A 19,702-nucleotide genomic window follows, 5' to 3' on the forward strand; every position below is an offset into this window, starting at 1 on the left:
TAGAACGCTTGCCCGGTCAGGGTCCGGCTCCTCTCCTCCCGCTGTCCTTAAGCTGTCTGCACTGATGAATGTCATCATAGATCTATACAGGGTGGTGATGCTGAGTGAATAAATTCGCAGGACCCTGGTCAGGTGGAGAGGTCTCTAATATCTGGCTGCTGGATGGGGGCCATGTGAGATCCACTATGTTGGCGGCACACTTGGCCAGCTAATCAGAAGAGAACTGCGGTTGCTGGCAGGAAGGAGGTGGTTTGCAGGGCTTCTGACCTCAGATTATTGTCCTGCAAATGTATTCACTCATCTCTATGAATTACGGTATATAAAATAGATTGTTTGAGGCTACCTCTATGTTATTCAATCTCATGATCTGAACATTTTAATTGTAGCTTCCTGCAGCTAACTGGGACAGGGGATCCTGTATTGGTAGAAGGGTTCACCAAAACTGGTCTTCACCATTGAAGTAGCTGATCGTTCTTCAGAGCATTGTAAGAAAATACCCTCATTCTCTTTATTATTATTTATTTTTATAGCGCCATTCTATGGTGCTGTACATGAGAAGAGGTTACATACAAAGTTATAGATATCGTTTACAGTATACAAACTTGCAATGACAGACTGGTACAGAGGGGAGAGGGCCCTGTCCTTGCGGACTTACATTCTACCTTATAGTGGGGAAGAGACAGAAGGTCGGCGGTGCAGCAGCTCTGGTGGTGGTGAGGCGGCAGAATGGTTATTGCAGGCTGTAAGCTTTCTTGAAGAGATGGGTTTTCAGGTTCTGTCTGAAGGATCCGATGGTGGTGGATAATCAGACATGTTGAGGCGTGAAATTCCAGAGGATGGGGGATATTTGGGAGAAATCTTGGAGGCGGTTGTGTGAGGAACGAATAAGTGTGGAGGAGAGTAGGAGGTCTTGGGAGGATCCAAGATTACATGAGGGAAGATATTGGGAGATTAGTTCAGAGATATAGGGAGGGGACAGGTTGTGGATGGCTTTGTAGGTCAGTGTTAGTAGTTTGAACTGGATTTGTTGGGGAATTGGGAGCCAGTGGAGGGATTTGCAGATGGGAGAAACGGGAGTAGCGAGGAGAGAGATGGATTAGTTGGGCAGCAGAGTTGAGGACAGACTGGAGTGGTGCAAGAGAGTTGGCGGGGAGGCCACAGAGGAGGGTGTTGCAGTAATCAAGGCAGAAGATGATGGGGACATGCACAATAGTTTTAGTAGATTGAGGGTTGAAGAAGAGACGGATTCTGGAAATATTTTTGAGTTGGAGGCGACAGGAGGTGGCAAGAGTTTGGACGTGTGGTTTGAAGGACAGGGCAGAGTCGAGAGTTACTCCAATGCAGCAGATTTCAGGTGCGGGAGAGAGTGTGATGCCACTTACCATAATAGATAGATCGGGTAGGGAAGATACGTGAGATGGAGGAAAGATGATGAGTTCAGTTTTGTCTACATTGAGTTTTATGAAGTGAGAGGTGAAGAAGGAGGATATGGCTGATAGACACTACAGGATTCGGGAAAGCAGAGAGGTGACATCTGGGCCAGAGAGGTAGATCTGAGTGTCGTCCGCATACAGATGTACTGGAAGCCATGGGACATTATGAGTTGTTCTAGGCCAAGAGTATAGATGGAAAAAAGTAGGGGCCCCAGGACAGAGCCTTGAGGGACTCCGACAGAGAGAGGGCGGGATGAGGGGGTAGTGTGGGGGTGGGAAACGCTAAATGTGCAGTCGGAAAGGTATGAGGCAATCCAGGACAGGGCAAGGTCTTTGTTGCCAAGGGAAGAAAAAATCTGTAGCAGGAGGCAGTGGTCAACTGTGTCGAAGGCAGAGGACAAGTCGAGAAGGAGGAAGATGGAGAACTGTCTGTTAGCTTTGGCTGTAAGTCATTAGTAATTTTGTTCAGGGCAGTTTCTGTGGAGAGGTGGGGGCGGAAGCCAGATTGGAGGTTGTCACGGAGAGAGTTAGATGAGAGGAGGGAGGAAAGTTGAGCATGGACATGCTGCTCAAGGAGTTTGGAAGCAAACGGGAGCAGTGATATGGGGCGATAGCTGAGCATAGCAGTTGGGTCAAGGTTTGTTTTTTTGATGGGTGTGATAGTGGCATGTTTGAAGGCAGAGGGGACGGTACCAGAAGATAGCGATAGGTTGAAGAGATGGGTTAGGGTTGGAATGAGCGTGGTAGTGAGGTTGGGGAGCAGGTGGGAAGGGATGAGGTCAAGTGCACAGGTGGTGAGGTGTGATTTGGAGAGGAGATGAATGAGCTCTCCTTCAGTGATGTTGGAGAGGGAGGTTATTAGGGAAGGGCAGAGGTCTGGTAAATGGAGTTGTTGGAGTGGTGGAACAGTAAAGGTTTGCCTTGTTTGGTCGATCTTATTTTTGAAGTAGGTGGCAAAGTCCTCAGCAGGAATGAGGGGAGTTGGAGGTGGCAGTGGTGGGCGGAGGAGAGAGCTGAATGTGCTGAACAGTTGTTTTGGGATGTAGGATAATGAAGATACAAGGTTTGTGAAATAGGTCAGTTTAGCAGAGGTGAGGGCTAATTTGAAGGCAAGTGTAGCTTGTGTAAAAGCAGTGAAATCATGTGGCAGGCGTGTTTTCTTCCAACGCCGCTCCGCGACCCTGGATGATTGTCGAAGTTTTTTGGTGAGATTGGTGTGCCAGGGTTGCCTGTTGATTTGTCACACTTTCCCATGTGTGAGAGGGGCGACTGAGCCTACGGCTAATGTGAGGGTGGCATTATAGAAAGCGCTGGCACTGTCCTTGTTGTGGAGTGAAGATATGGAGGACAGAGGTAGAAGAGAGTCTGAATGTCTAGGTGTGTGAGGTTTCTGTCTTTGCTTTCACCCTCCTCTCATCTGTTAGGGGCTCAGATGACCCACTCTTTAGCCTCCTGTCACTTGGGCAAGTCCGATTTTCTATTTCTTTCAACCCAAAACTCTTCCCAACTGTTGAAAATCTACAATTCATATTATAAATTTACAGCATGCGGCTCTTTGGCGATGCTGGGAGTTGTAGCATTGTAAGAGCTGGAGAGACAAAGGTTGGGGACCACTTGTATACATAGTTATGGAGGGAAGCTTGATTCTCAGTATCAGATAGTTACTAGGCCCCTGAATTACCCTTTTGGAAAAACACCTTTGCGATATATAATTGGTGCCTTATGATGAGATGATCATCCGTAGGAGACAGCCATTGCCGGGAAAACTCTTGACAATGAATATTATGATTATTGTTCGCAATCATTCGTAAAAAGTTTTGCTAGGTAGAACAATAGCTATCTACTATCTTCCCTGTGTGTTGTCATAGGGTAGAGGCAAGTAAGCTGCTGCCCAACAACTTATCTGGAGATCAACTAAATCCCAAAACGTTCAATCTCTCTTTCTCTCTATATTTTGGGGATGTCATGACATTATCATACACATTAGATGGTTGTCATGTCTCACTGAAGTCAGGGGTTTTGTTTGGCCTACATGCAATGTGCGTGGCCCAGTGTTAGGCAGTCACTAGAACCTCATTTCATTACCCAATGTCCAGCTCCTCGGAGAGAGACCGTCCTTTGCCGGCAGCATGGAGTGCACATTAGGACAGGATCAAGGACACTAATTACTGCGTCTACTGGGAAGGAGGCGTTTTTCCATATTATGTAACAAGGGTGGATTAATTACTTTTAACTCACTGCATGCTGGACTCGGCACACACCCATTTTATATGGCGGAGCTGGCTGTTGTCAAACATCTGAGAATAGGTCACTGGGGTGTAACCACAAAACAGGTTTAGATGCTGAAGAAATGAATGGCAAGGGTCAGAGAGGAGAAAAACACTGTGTCATCAATTAATTCACTGTTGCTTCTGGATCTATATCTGGACAATATACGAGTATGCAGGAAACATCCCCCCCATTGGAAACTTGTTCCATATGCGTTATGCAATATTAATGTGTACAAATAGCTGGCGGGGCACTGTCGCAATGGACAAATTACTGTAGCTTTTCAGGACCATTCTAATTTCTCCTTTACCCAAGCAATAGGAACCTTCCTAAATATTTAGGCTCCTAAAACTAATTTTCTACATTGGTATCCTGACCGCTGGAATTTGTCTAGTCTCTTATCAAAAACTTGGCATTTTTTATCGATCCAAAAAGTATAAAAATCACCATGTCATAGACCTAGTTTGATTGGAGTCTCTCAGATGTCGCAGACTGCATCTGGGTGTCCGCCTCCAGTAGGCGTATACATCCGAAAATGATGCACGACACTGAGCACGTTTGCCCTGCCAACTCCATTATAGTCTATGGCCCCGTCGGCGCATACGTCAAAATCCTGTTTTGCATGGGGTTTGGATGTAAGCCCCAACGGGACCAATGAACGGGTGCCAGACTCTAAAGATGGCATGCACAGGTTCAATCAGTTCTAGGTGTTGATAAAGGAAGATCTTTCACTATTTGCGACTTAATTGTGTCGATATTGGTCTACAAAAGGTGAAGGCCAGATCTCGATTCATAAGGACAAAGGGTCTTACCAGTGTATGACATTCAGCATTTTTCCTTGAATATGCTGTGTTGTTCTGCTGACAGCTATTACTGCCACCCACAACATACACGAGCAGGTTTACCCCGACCACGCAGGTGTTTGTTCTGTGGAAACAAGCTACCACCAGACAATTGAGAACAAAGGATCAGCATGTTGAAATTCCAGATACTTGATCCTGCTTTCTTCAGCATTTGCTGTCTGGGTTCAAGACACCCAACTACACATTAGATGATGGTAGATCCGGACAAAAGTGACATTTGTCTAGTTTTTGTGGATAGCTTTAATTTAACGGTGGGTTTACACAAGCAGATCAACGATGTAACCAACTTGACTGGCGATCGTTTAAGGCCCTTTTACATAGACTAATGCAAACTGTATGGGGAAAGAATAAGATAGGTCGATCCCCAATACAGTCTGCATAATGTTGGCAGCACATCCAGTTCCCAAAAGAACATGTGCTGTCAGGAACGATGATATATGCCTCGATCAGCCGATCATTTTGCTCATTACGATCTCCTGTCCTCTTTACAGAAGCCAGTGATCAATAAACGTTCTTACGTTCCTTTATGCTGATTATGTCTGTCACGATCCATTTTTGGGTCTGTGTCAGAGTCTGGACTCACTTGTATAAACCTTTTTCCTTTCTGGTCTCGGGGGTTAATGTGGAGTTTTGCCCCTGGTGGCCGCTGGTGTTACTACAACTGTAGTTGGTCGGCTGCTGGGTTTTTGCCCCCGGCGGCCGCTGGTGTTACTACATGTTTAATTAGTCAGCAGGTGGTGACCTCCCCCCTCCTTCCTATAAAAGGTCATCAGCTGCTGCTGCTCCCTGTTGGTAATACTGGTCATTTGCTAACCAACCTTGGTGAAGACTGGACCTACCTGGTGGAGAGGGGGTTCAGCTTATCTGGAGCAGTGGAGTTGCTGCTGGATGCTGTTCGGTTGCCTTTCTCTGCGGCTTGGAGCATTGGCAGCAGATAAAGCTAAGTTTGGGTTTTTAGTTGCTTTAACCCCGTGTTGTCTGTTTTATTTTTCCTTGCGTGTTATTTGGTGCAGTTCACTTTATTCCCTGTCTCACCTCCTGGGGAGGGGGTTGTGGGTTTAGCTCAGGGCTAAACAGGAGATAGGGACAGGTCGGGGACTTGGGCCTCACTACCATCAAGTGTACCCCCAAGTTAAGGAAAGTTAGGGCACCTCCTTAGCCTGATGGACAGTTCAGGGGCCCAGGTTCCACATCTCCTGTTTCCCTCCTACTGCCCCGTGACATAGTAACATAGTAACATAGTTAGTAAGGCCGAAAAAAGACATTAGTCCATCTAGTTCAGCCTATAAAATTCTGTCAGAATAAATCCCCAGATATACGTCCTTCTAAAGAACCAAACAATAACTGTAAGATACAATATTGTTACGCTCCAGGAAGACATCCAGACCTCTCTTGAACCCTTCGACCGAGTTCGCCATCACCACCTCCTCAGGCAGGGAATTCCAGAATCTCACTGCCCTAACAGTAAAGAATCCTCTTCTATGTTGGTGGGAAAAACCTTCTCTCCTCCAGATGCAGAGAATGCCCCCTTGTGACCGTCACCTTCCTTGGTATAAACAGATGCTCGGAGAGATATTTGTATTGTCCCCTTATATACTTATACATGGTTATTAGATCGCCCCTCAGTCGTCTTTTTTCTAGACTAAATAATCCTAATTTTGCTAATCTCTCTGGGTATTGTAGTTCCCCCAACCCCTTTATTAATTTTGTTGCCCTCCTTTGTACCCGCTCTGGTTCCATTATATCTTTCCTGAGCACCGGTGCCCAAAACTGTACACAGTACTCCATGTGCGGTCTAACCAGAGATTTGTACAGAGGCAGTATAATGCTCTCATCATGTGTATCCAGACCTCTTTTAATGCACCCCATGATCCTGTTTGCCTTGGCATCCGCTGCCTGGCACTGGCTGCTCCAGGTAAGTTTATCATTAACTAGGATCCCAAGTCCTTCTCCTTGTCAGATTTACCCAGTGGTTTACCGTTCAGTGTGTAATGGTGATATCGGTTCCGTCTTCCCATGTGTATAACCTTACATTTATCATTGTTAAACCGCATCTGCCACCTTTCGGCCCAAGTTTCCAACTTATCCAGATCCATCTGTAGCAGAATACTATCTTCTCTTGTATTGACTGCTTTATATAGTTTTGTATCATCTGCAAATATCGATATTTTACTGTGCAAACCTACCAGATCGTTAATAAATATGTTGAAGAGAATAGGTCCCAACACCGACCCCTGCGGTACCCCACTGGTCACAGCGACCCAGTTAGAGAATATACCATTTATAACCACCCTCTGCTTTCTATCACTAAGCCAGTTACTTACCCATTTACACACATTTCCCCCAGACCCAGCATTCTCATTTTGTGTACCGACCTCTTGTGTGGCACGGTATCAAACGCTTTGGAAAAATCAAGATATACCACATCCAATGACTCACCTTGGTCCAGTCTATAGCTTACCTCTTCATAAAAACTGATTAGATTGGTGTGACAGGAGCGAGTCATCATAAACCCATGCTGATATGGCGTTAAACAGTTATTCTCATTGAGATAATCCAGAATAACATCCCTCAGAAACCCTTCAAATATTTTACCAACAATAGAGGTTAGACTTACTGGCCTATAATTTCCAGGGTCACTTTTAGAGCCCTTTTTGAATATTGGTACCACATTTGCTATGCGCCAGTCCTGTGGAACAGACCCCGTCGCTATAGAGTCCCTAAATATAAGAAATAATGGCTTGTCTATTACATTACTCAGTTCTCTTAGTACTCGTGGGTGTATGCCATCCGGACCCGGAGATTTATCTATTTTAATCTTATTTAGCCGGATTTGCACCTCTTCTTGGGTTAGATTGGTGACCCTTAATATAAGGTTTTCTTTGTCTCTCGGCATTTCACCTAGCATTTCATTTTCCACCGTGAAAACCGTGGAGAAGAAGGTGTTTAATATATTAGTTTTTTCCTCATCATCTACAACCATTCTTTCCTCTCAATTTTTTAATGGGCCTACACTTTCACTTTTGATTCTTTTACTATTGATATAGTTGAAGAACAGCTTGGGATTAGTCTTACTCTCCTTAGCAATGTGCTTCTCTGTTTCCTTTTTGGCAGCTATAATTATTTTTTTAGATAAAGAATTTTTCTCCTTATAGTTTTTTAGAGCTTCACCGGTGCCATCCTGCTTTAGTAGTTTAAATGCTTTCTTTTTACTGTTAATTGCCCCTCTTACTTCTTTGTTTAGCCACATTGGGTTTTTCCTATTTCTTGTCCTTTTATTCCCACAAGGTATAAACCGCTTACAGTGCCTATTAAGGAGGTTCTTAAACATTTCCCATTTATTTTCTGTATTCTTATTTCTGAGGACATTGTCCCAGTCAACCAGATTAAGGGCATCTCTAAGCTGGTCAAACTTTGCCTTCTTAAAGTTCAGTGTTTTTGTGACTCCCTGACATGTCCCCCTAGCGAAAGACAAGTGAAACTTTACAATATTGTGGTCGCTATTTCCTAGATACCCGACAACCTGCAGATTTGTTATTCTGTCAGGTCTGTTAGATAGTATTAGGTCTAAAGGCCCTTTTACACTTAGCGATGCACCAGCGATCCAACCAGCGATCCGACCCGGTCAGGATCGCTGGTGCATCGCTAAATGATCGCTAGTGAGCTTTCATACAGAAAGATCTCACAGCGATGCAGCAGTGACGCAGCGCACGATACTTACCATTCACACACAGCGATCCTGCGTCCTCCCGCCCGCCTCCACGCGTCGCTGGACGTCACAGCAGGAAGTCTCAGCAGGAAGCGCCCGACGAGAAATGGAGCCGGACATTCTCGCGCGATCAGCGATGAGCAGCGGGGGAGCCGGTCGTTGGTAAGTATCACCCATAGCGATATCGCTAGCAATATCGCTATAACGTCACAAAACCAGTAACGTTTTAGCGATATTGCTAGCGATATTGCTTAGTGTAAAACCCCCTTAAAAGTGCTGCTCCTCTGGTTGGATTCTGCACCAATTGTGAAAGATAATTTTTCTTGGTTATTTGCAGAAGCTTGCTGCCTTCATGGGTTTCGCAGGTATCCGTTTCCTAGTTAATATCCAGGTAGTTAAAGTCCCCCATAACAAGGACCTCATTATGGGTTGCAGCTTCATCTATCTGCCTTATTAGTAAAGTTTCCAATGATTTCTGTTATATTTGGGGGTTTGTAACAGACGCCAAAGAGAATTTTGTTACTATTTTTCCCTCCCTGTATTTCGACCCATATGGACTCCACATCCTCATTCCCTTCGCTAATATCTTCCCTTAAAGTGGACTTTAGACAAGACTTTACATAAAGACAAACCCCTCCTCCTCTCCGATTTTTACGATCTTTTCTAAACAGACTGTGACCCTGTAAGGTAACTGCCCAGTCATAGCTTTCATCTAACCATGTCTCGGTTATTCCCACTCTGTCATAGTTACCTGTAGATATTTCTGCTTCTAGTTCTTCCATCTTGTTTGTCAGGCTTCTGGCGTTTGCGAGCATGCATTTTAGAGAATTTTGCTTTGTTCCAATCTCCTCCCTGTTGATTGTTTTAGAAATTTTCTTACCTCCCTTCTGAGTATGTTGTCTTGGAGCTTCTTTGCCACACCTCATATCATTCATCAGTATAATATCTGGTTTCATGTTCGTGTCTAACGTTTTTCTTCCCATCCCCATGACATTTTTACCAACCTACCCATTTTTCCTGGTGAGCCATGGCCCTAATGCAGACCTGTCTGCAATTGCTGCAGACCCTCACTGAGGAGCGTGGGGTGCTGCGTGGTGTGGTGGAGCAGCAGCTGCAGCAGTTGGAGGGGTACAGGGCCTCAGCTCAGAGCCCAAGTTATCTCTCCCAAACAGGTTTTCTGGAGGGAGAGAAAATTTTTTGTTTTTTCAGGAGGCCTGCAAGCTACACTTCAGGCTCCGCCCTCATTCATTAGGGAGTGAGGTACAGCGGGTGGGATTCATTATAGCACTCCTTGAGGATGATCCCCCAATCCTGGGCTTTCTCCCTGCCTGATGATTTACCATCTCTATGGTCGGTGGACGAGTTTTTTGCGGCTTTGGTGAATATGCCCCCTGTAGTCCTTGCTAGGGAGGAGGACACACTGGTGCAGGCGGACGAGCCCAGGCAGGTGGGAGGAGGTGGTTCCCCAGTGGTGTTGCCTGCGGTTCATCGTGGTGTGGGGGCATGTTTTAGCTGTGGATGGACTGGTCATGTTTTCGGGGTCTGCCCAGCGCGCACCAAATCTTCTGTACCATCTAAGAAGCCGCGTCCCCCTGGTCGTGTGGAGGGAGGTGACCAGGGAGTGTATATTTCCTCCATTTTGCCCTCTCAATGTACTTTGTCAGCAGAAGTGGTGGTTGGCGGGGTACCTGAGGACATACCGGTGTTTGTGGACAGTGGAGCAGGAGTCAATCTGGTGGACGTTCACTTTGTCCAGACTCATTGCCTGAAGTGTAGGACGCTGGCCAAACCCCTAAGCGTCCAGGTCATTGACTCTGTTCCACTGAGCCAGGGGAGGTTGACCCAAGTCGTGGAAAATATACATCTGCGCATAGGGACTCAGCATGAAGAGTCCCTGTTATGCTAGGTCTTGTGGGGTATGCCATCACCTATCGTTTTAGGCTTCCCTTGGTTGGAGAAACTCAATCCGGTAATAGATTGGCGGTCTAGGGAAGTAGTCCGCTGGGGTCAGTCATGTGAGGGCTGCTGCCCGGGGGCTACTGTCTCTGCCGTCATTCTACAACTATCCCCTTCTTCTCCAGTGGGGGCAGCAGAGGTGCTGTCAGGGAGTAGGGGCAAGTCTCAACCCTCACCATTTGCTAACCCTTAGAGGCGGAGTCCTCGGAGGAGGAGGGGTCGGAGGAGGGTGGTGATTCCCTCTCTGAATTGTGGGGGTGTGAGTGTTGTGAAACAGGGGGGCGCCTATGTTGTCAGTTCCTGGAGGAGTTCACCCTCTTGTGGAAAACGTATGTGTTGCAATAAACGTTCAGCTCCGGACCTGTGTGTGAATGAGTACGTATGGGTGTCCACCAAAAACATCCGGTGGAAATGTGCTGCAGGGGTCTGGAGTTCTCGGGTGATCGGTCCGTATCGGGTGTCAGCCATCCTCAGCCTGGGGACTTACCAGCTGGAGCTACCCCCAATAATGCCCATACACAACTTATTCCCCAGGTCGGCGCTCTAGAGATTTGTGGTGCCTCCGGAGCATACGTTGCCACTTCCATCTGCCCACGTTTGCCATAAACCTGCGAGTCAGGTGGTCGTTGAGGTGAACTCTGGTGGACCTAAGCGTCCTCACCGTAGGTGTTTTTCTGGTGAGGTGCAGTGTTGAGGGTCCAGAGGCCCCTCATTGAAGGAGGGGTACTGTCACGATCCATTTTTGGATCTGTGTCAGAGTCTGGACTCTTGTATAAACCTTTTTCCTTTCTGGTCTCGGGGGTTAATATGGAGTTTTGCCCCCGGTGGCCGCTGGTGTTACTACAACTGTAGTTTGTCGGCTGCTGGGTTTTTGCCGCCGGTGGCCGCTGGTGTTACTACTGTAGTTGGTCGGCTGCTGGGTTTTTGCCCCCAGTGGCCGCTGGTGTTACTACAACTGTAGTTTGTCGGCTGCTGGGTTTTTGCCCCCGGTGGCCGCTGGTGTTACTACAACTGTAGTTGGTTGGCTGCTGGGTTTTTGCCCCCGGTGGCTGCTGGTGTTACTACTGTGGTTGGTCGGCTGCTGGGTTTTTGCCCCGGTGGCCCTTGGTGTTACTATATGTTTAATTAGTCAGCAGGTGGTGACCTCCCCCTCCTTCCTATAAAAGGTCATCAGCTGCTGCTGCTCCCTGTTGGTAATACTGGTCATTTGCTAACCAACCTTGGTGAAGACTGGACCTACCTGGTGGAGAGGGGGTTCAGCTTATCTGGAGCAGTGGAGTTGCTGCTGGATGCTGTTCGGGTGCCTTTCTCAGCGGCTTGGAGCATTGGCAGCAGATAAAGCTAAGTTTGGGTTTTTAGTTGCTTTAACCCTGTGGTGTCTGTTTTATTTTTCCTTGCGTGTTATTTGGTGCAGTTCACTTTATTCCCTGTCTGACCTCCTGGGTAGGGGGTTGTGGGTTTAGCTCAGGGCTAAACAGGAGATAGGGACAGGTCGGGGACTTGGGCCTCACTACCATCAAGTGCACCCCCAAATTAAGGAAAGTCAGAGTACCTCCTTAGCCTGATGGACAGTTCAGGGGCCCAGGTTCCACATCTCCTGTTTCCCTCCTACTGCCCTGTGACAATGTCCCTGTATAAAGAGACTGTTACATTATGAACCAGATTACAATGTGTATATTATTTGCAGTGCTGTTGCTATCTCACATTCTGATGCCCATGTTTTCACAATTTCTTCTAGGTGCCTTTATTATCTGCTGGACTCCGGGCCAAATCGTTCTTCTTCTGGATGGTTTAGGGTGCCAATCCTGCGATGTCCTGGCCGTTGAGAAGTACTTCCTCCTCCTTGCCGAGATCAACTCCGTCATCAATCCCATTGTGTACTCCTACAGAGACAATGAGATGAGAGCAACTTTTAAGCAGATCCTTTGCTTCTTCTGTAATCGAGGGTCCAAATATTCACCTTCTGTCCGGTCGACAAATACCGAGAGGAGAATATTGGCCGACAATGGACATCCAGTTCGGGACTCCACACTATAAACCACTTTGATGTATGCTCTGAATTTACTCTTTACCGGATCCAAGACTGCATATAATAGAAAATTTGCCCATTTGGTACTATGGGCAGCATTATTAGTAGTGCGAATGATCGCCTGTCTCATGTTGAAAAAATTGATATTAACCTGAGAAGATCGTAAGGACTGCTCTGCTCAATTTAAGAAGAGTACAATGCTCCTTGACTTATTTTATGATGGGTTCAGTTTCTGACTTCTTAACCTGAGCAATTGAGTAAATATATCAAGTACCATAAAATGCATGAGATTATTTACCGATGTCTTCGAAAGTTGAGTTGGCTTCAAGGCGTAGAACATGCAGACGATGCCTACAAAGCATTAAGGACAGAGAGTCTTGAAAGAAGATGATTTCATATGAACTACTTTATGTGTGAGGGAGAGATTGTAAGCAAGTGTTTGAGGGACAGTATTTTTGGGGAGTCAGCTGGATGGAAATGAAGCCTGCAGAAAACGTAATATTCAAACCCCTTAGGTTTCTGCACCCTAATGGAATTGATCTGGGTGGTCTGTACCCCTTTATGTTTTGGTGCTCATTTGTATGGTTGCATAAAATTATATTTGGTTCATTTTTTATTTTATCTTTATTTTATTTTTATATATCATTCCAGTTGTTTTAAAGCACAAACTGCATTACCAGCAGGACTTTATGACTTGTAGACTCTCTTGTTTGAGTGGTTCTCTGAGGATCTTCGCGATCCCTATCGATTAGCACAATGAACGCACAGCTGTGCTAATAATGATCAGTCCCATTCAAGTAAATGGAACAAGTGGCAGAACCGGACACAGACGATTGTATAGATGATCTTCTGTGTTAATCAGTGGTTGTATCGGAGGTTGAACTCAACTTATCAAACATTGAGGACTTGTTTAAGTATAGGAGAACATCAGAGTAGGATGAGTAAACTGTAAGTACTGTAGACACTATGAAGAGAAGTGGTCAGGAGGGAACTGTACGTTTAGATGGCTGAGAGTATAAGCAGCATATCCAAGTTAAATGGGTCATCTGCGATGAGATTCCCTCCATCCCCTACACACACACAGAAAGAGCGCCAGAATTGTTGTATGGCATTGTGCCTGGTATCTGAAAATGGAAGTGGATAGAGCTATGTCACAATTTCACACTAAGTCAATGGAGAAGAGTGGCGCTGATTTTGTTTGGTATTTTAAAAAAAAATATATATGTGTAGAAACAGATATTCATACAGTGGTGCTTGAAAGTTTGTGAAACCATCAGAATTTAACAGATTTCGGTATAAATTTGACCTAAAACTACATCAGATCTTCACACAAGTCCTACAATTAGAGAAGAAAAAAATGAATGAGTCAAAAATATTAGACTTTGTAATTTTTAATGAGGAAAAATACTTAATAATATGTAGTGCTTTCACTATCTGATGTGATCCCCATGTGCAGCAATAATTGCATCTAAGCATTTTCAGTAATTGTTGATTAGTCCTGCACATCGGCTTGGTGGAATTTTAGACTATTCCTCCTCTGAGCTTCACACCTTTGTTATGTTGGGGGGGGGGGTAGTGTGTTTCTCTCACTGACAGGCCTGTCCACAAATTTTCTATGATTAAAGGTCAGGATTTTGACTTGGCCATTTTAAAACGTAGACATTATTCTTTAACCATTCTTTTTTAAAATATTTGCATGCTTTGGGTCGTTGTCTTGCTGCATGACCCACATTCTGTTGAGCTTATGGACGTATATCCTGACATTTTCGTTTAGAATTTGTGGTTATTATTCAGAATTGCTCTATCAAAGGTGACAGCCATCCTGACCCAGATGCAGCAAAACAGGCCCAAACTGTGATACTACCACAACCATGTTTCACAGATAAGGCTTTTTTCTTGTAATGCAGTGTTTTTCTTTCTCAAACTAACGCTTCTCATTTAAACCAAAAAGCTCTATTTTGGTTTCATCTGTCCACAGAACCTTTGTTCCAATAACTTTGTGGCTTGTTCTGGTGATCTTTAGCAAGTAGCTTTCTCCTTGCAATCCTGTCATGTTCACCTTTGTTCATCTATGTCCTACTAATGGTGGAGTCATGAACATTAACATTGGCTAATGTGAGAGAAGCCTTTAGTTGTTTAGAAGTTATCTTGAGTTCCTTTGTAACCTCGTAGACTTTTACATCCTTTGCTCTTATAGTGATCTTTGTCCTAATGAGAGTAATATTGCTCTTGAATTTCCTCCATTTGTACACAATCTTTCTGACTGTGGATTGGTGGAGTCCAAACTCTTTAGTGATGGGTGCTTTTTGTGACCTTTTCCAGCCTGATGAGAATCAACAATTCTTCTGACGTCCACAGAAATATCCTTTGTTATATATTATATTGTACACAGGCACAAACTCATTGCAAAGATCAGATCTGATAAAGTCCCGGTTGTTTAAATGAAACAGGTCATCCACTAATACCTGATTGTCATCCCCTTGAAAGAAAACACCAGAAACTAAATTCACCTTTAAATTATCTGCTAATTCTAAAGGTCAAATTCTAATAGATTGGACTCGTTTATTTGATTTGGTTCCCTATTTTTCTGACTTATGTGACAATCTGATATTGTTGTAGGTCAAATTTATTTAGAAATATTTAAAGTTCTGGAGGGGTTCACAAACTTTCACGTACCACTGTAAACCAATATTTTATCTTTATGTATGTTTTTTTTATTGCTACATCTGCTTGTATGGTGTTTTTATTTAATGTCCCCTTTGAGAAATATTTATGCAACTAGTAAAAAAAAAAAATATAGAATTGCTTCCTTGGCGTCCTTATTGATTTTTGTTTTCAGCTGCGCAACAGTCACGTTAAAATTGTAGGTTTTGCTTGTCTTGAATTTGTGATTATAACTCACAACTTTCTCTCCCAAAGAGAAGCATTGAGGTTGCATAGCCAAGTTTTACACCAACCATAACACAATAATAAGGCCTTGCGCTAGACTTAGGCTTAAAAAAATATATAGTTCTCATCCATAAAAACTAGTAAAATGTGACATTGGTATCCACGTCTCATGTGCCCCCTAGCCGTTTAGCTTTCCTCCATATGCCTGAATGGCCTGTATTTTTAATGCCGTCATGTTTGCTACAATAAAAAACGGTTTTACCGTTGTTATGTTGTGTTAGTCTGTCATAGATACACTATTGTGCAAAAGTTTTAGACAGATGTGGAAAAAATAAGAATGATTTCAGAGATAGACATGTTAATAGTTTGTTTTTAGCAATTAAAGTGCATAGTGAGTGAAGAGCAATCTAATTCACATCGATATTTGCTGTGACCACCCATTACCTTCAAAACAGCCTCAATTCTTCTAGGTAAACTTGTGCTTGCACAAAAGTTTTGAAGGAACTTGGCAGGGAGGTTGTTCCAAACATCTTGGAAGAACCAACCATAGATCATCTGTTGATGTCACTTGTGTAAATCATTCCGTCTCTTCATTTAATCCCTCACAGACTCAATGTCGAGATCAGGGCTCTGTGGGGCCGTATCATCACTTCAAGGACTCCTTGTTCCTCTTTATGCTTAATGACATTGCCTGTAAGTTTGGTGTCATTGTTCTGCAGCAGGAGAAATTTGAGCCAATTAGACACCATCTTGATGGTATTAATTGATGGATAAGTATCTGCCTGTCTTTCTAAGCATTGAGGACACTCTTAATCCTGGTTTGCCCCAAACTGGCAAGGACTCTCCACCATTCTTCACTGTTGCCTGCAGCAGCTCATTATTGTACTGCACTCCAGCCCTTGTGTAATCAAACTGCCTTCTGTTACAGCCACAAGTTTTAAATTTTGACTCCTCAGTCGATAGCGCCTCCTGCAATTTTTCTGCACCCCAGTTCTTATGTTTTTGTGCATAGTTGCGTCGCTTGTCCTTGTTTCCATGTCGGATGTATTTTTGCTGTTATTCATCTATGAAGACAACTTCTGGACAGACTTTTCTGAAATAGTAGATGAGTGTAACAGTTTCTCACTGGTTGCTGCCAGATCTTGAGTTGATGGCACTGCTGGACATCTTCCGATTTAGAAGGGAAATAAGCAAGATGTGTCTTTCATCTGCTGCACTAAGTTTCCTTAGCTGACAACTGCATCCACAATGTTGCCCATTTCTTGAAGCTTCTTCAAAAGAGCTTGAAGAGCAAATGTTGAAACCGGAGTCTGCTTTGAAATCTTTGCCTGGGAGGGACCTTGCTGTTGCAGTTTAACTACCTGGTTTCTTGTTGTTGTGCATGACCTGTGATATGAAACTGCCTTCTACAACCATCTTTACCTTTGTAGCAGAGTTTGGATGGTCTTCACTCAGTTTTAAGCTTCCTACACAGCTATTAGTTTTTTTTTTAGTTAATGACTCTATTTCAGCCTACACATAAAATTGATGACCATTATTACCTATTTGGTGTAATTACTTACTCATACACCCGACTATAATCCTTAAAAATCCCTGCAAGTGTACTCAGAAGAATTTATGCTGCCTTGAAGGTAAAGCAAGGGCAGTCACACCAATATTGATAGAAAAATATTACAATTTGAGAGTCCTCAGAGGTTGATAGCTTTTAATGGCTAACTGAAAGGATGGTAACAAATTGCAAGCTTTCCAGACTACTCAGGACTCCTCATCAGGCATTGACTAATACAAAATCTGAAGAATCACATATATAAAACACAACAGGACTGAAAAGTGCAGTAAATAAGACAAGTGACATGAAGCAGAACTATCAGTGTGGGATGGGGAAAGCAATAGTGGCCGTAAATATTGGAGCAGTTCATAGATTTGATATGATTTTTAGCTATGCATTTTGTTCATTGATAAAAAATAAACTATTAACGCTTCTATTTAGAAGTCATTCTTATTTTGCAGCATTTTTTTTCCATATCTGCCTAAATCTTTTGCACAATATTGTATATACACACATATGTATAAAAAAAAAAAGTCAAGTACACACACATACATATTTTGGTCATTATTTCAGGGCTGTGGAGTCAGTAAGCCAAATCATTGACTCCGACTCCTCAATTTTTCTAACTTTCAACTCCGACTCCACAGCCCTGGTCACTACTGAGCATGTGCATAAAGTACAGCACAGATTCATCTCATCTACGACTCCACAGCACTGGTCACTACTGAGCATGTGCATAAAGTGCAGCACAGATTCATCTCATCTACAGCTCCACAGCACTGGTCACTACTGAGCATGTACATAAAGTGCAGCACAGATTCATCTCATCTATGACTCCACAGCACTGGTCACTACTGAGCATGTACATAAAGTGCAGCACAGATTAATCTCATCTCAGACTCCACAGCACTGATCACTACTGAGCATGGACATAAAGTGCAGCACAGATTCATCTCATCTCAGACCCCACAGCACTGGTCACTACTGAGCATGGACATAAAGTGCAGCACAGATTCATCTCATCTACGACTCCACAGCACTGGTCACTACTGAGCATGGACATAAAGTGCAGCACAGATTAATCTCATCTCAGACTCCACAGCACTGATCACTACTGAGCATGGACATAAAGTGCAGCACAGATTCATCTCATCTCAGACCCCACAGCACTGGTCACTACTGAGCATGGACATAAAGTGCAGCACAGATTCATCTCATCTACGACTCCACAGCACTGGTCACTACTGAGCATGGACATAAAGTGCAGCACAGATTCATCTCATCTCAGACCCCACAGCACTGGTCACTACTGAGCATGTACATAAATTGCAGCACAGATTCATCTCATCTCAGACTCCACAGCACTGATCACCTCTGAGCATGTACATAAAGTGCAGCACAGATTCATCTCATCTCAGACTCCACAGCACTGATCACTACTGAGCATGGACATAAAGTGCAGCACAGATTCATCTCATCTCAGACTCCACAGCACTGATCACTACTGAGCATGTACATAAATTGCAGCACAGATTCAACTCATCTCAGACTCCACAGCACTGGTCACTACTGAGCATGGACATAAAGTGCAGCACAGATTCATCTCATCTCAGACTCCACAGCACTGGTCACTACTGGGCATGTACATAAAGTGCAGCACAGATTCATCTCATCTACGACTCCACAGAACCGGTCACTACTGAGCATGTACATAAAGTGCAGCACAGATTCATCTGATCTCTGACTCCACTGCACTGGTCACTACTGAGCATGTACATAAAGTGCAGCACAGATTCATCTCATCTATGACCCTACAGCACTGGTCACTACTGAGCATGTACATAAAGTGCAGCACAGATTCATCTCATCTACGACTCCACAGCACTGGTCACTACTGAGCATGTACATAAAGTGCAGCAGATTCACCTCATCTACGACTCCACAGCACTGGTCACTGCTGAGCATGTACATAAAGTGCAGCACAGATTCATCTCATCTATGACCCTACAGCACTGGTCACTACTGAGCATGTACATAAAGGGCAGCATAGATTCATCTCATCTACGACTCCACAGCACTGGTCACTACTGAGCATGTACATAAAGTGCAGCACAGATTCATCTCATCTATGACTCCACAGCACTGGTCACTACTGAGCATGTACATAAAGTGCAGCACAGATTCATCTCATCTACGACTCCACAGCCCTGGTCACTACTGAGCATGTACATAAAGTGCAGCACAGATTCATCTCATCTATGACTCCACAGCACTGGTCACTACTGAGCATGTACATAAAGTGCAGCACAGATTCATCTCATCTACGACTCCACAGCCCTGGTCACTACTGAGCATGTACATAAAGTGCAGCAGATTCACCTCATCTACGACTCCACAGCACTGGTCACTGCTGAGCATGTACATAAAGTGCAGCACAGATTCATCTCATCTATGACCCTACAGCACTGGTCACTACTGAGCATGTACATAAAGGGCAGCATAGATTCATCTCATCTATGACTCCACAGCACTGGTCACTACTGAGCATGTACATAAAGTGCAGCAGATTCACCTCATCTACGACTCCACAGCACTGGTCACTGCTGAGCATGTACATAAAGTGCAGCACAGATTCATCTCATCTATGACTCCACAGCACTGGTCACTACTGAGCATGTACATAAAGGGCAGCATAGATTCATCTCATCTACGACTCCACAGCACTGGTCACTACTGAGCATGTACATAGAGCACAGCACAGATTCATCTCATCTATGTCTCCACAGCACTGATCACTACTGAGCATGTACATAAAGTGCAGCACAGATTCATCTCATCTATGACACCACAGCACTGGTCACTACTGAGCATGTGCATAAAGTGCAGCACAGATTCATCTCCACTACGACCCCACAGCACTGGTCTCTACTGAGCATGTACATAAAGTGCAGCACAGATTCATCTCATCTACGACTCCACAGCACTGGTCACTACAGAGCATGTGCA

The 19,702-nt window shown here is 44.3% G+C and overlaps 1 protein-coding gene across 4 annotated transcripts in view; it reads left to right on the top strand.

Annotated features, from left to right (window-relative positions):
• LPAR2 (lysophosphatidic acid receptor 2) overlaps positions 1 to 17,149 on the top strand; it is a 101,043-nt gene extending 83,894 nt beyond the window's left edge. For all 4 annotated transcript variants that reach the window (XM_073557156.1, XM_073557154.1, XM_073557155.1 and 1 more), the window contains exon 3: positions 11,968 to 17,149. In XM_073557156.1, the coding sequence (XP_073413257.1) occupies positions 11,968 to 12,266 (299 nt within the window). In that variant the 3' untranslated portion in view covers positions 12,267 to 17,149. The remainder of the gene's footprint in view (positions 1 to 11,967) is intronic.
• The last annotated feature ends 2,553 nt before the right edge of the window (positions 17,150 to 19,702 follow it).

Source organism: Dendrobates tinctorius, unplaced genomic scaffold (genome assembly GCF_039654945.1).
Source record: "Dendrobates tinctorius isolate UK_male_01 unplaced genomic scaffold, ASM3965494v1 ptg000245l, whole genome shotgun sequence".
In the NCBI taxonomy this organism is placed as follows: Eukaryota; Metazoa; Chordata; class Amphibia; order Anura; family Dendrobatidae; genus Dendrobates; species Dendrobates tinctorius.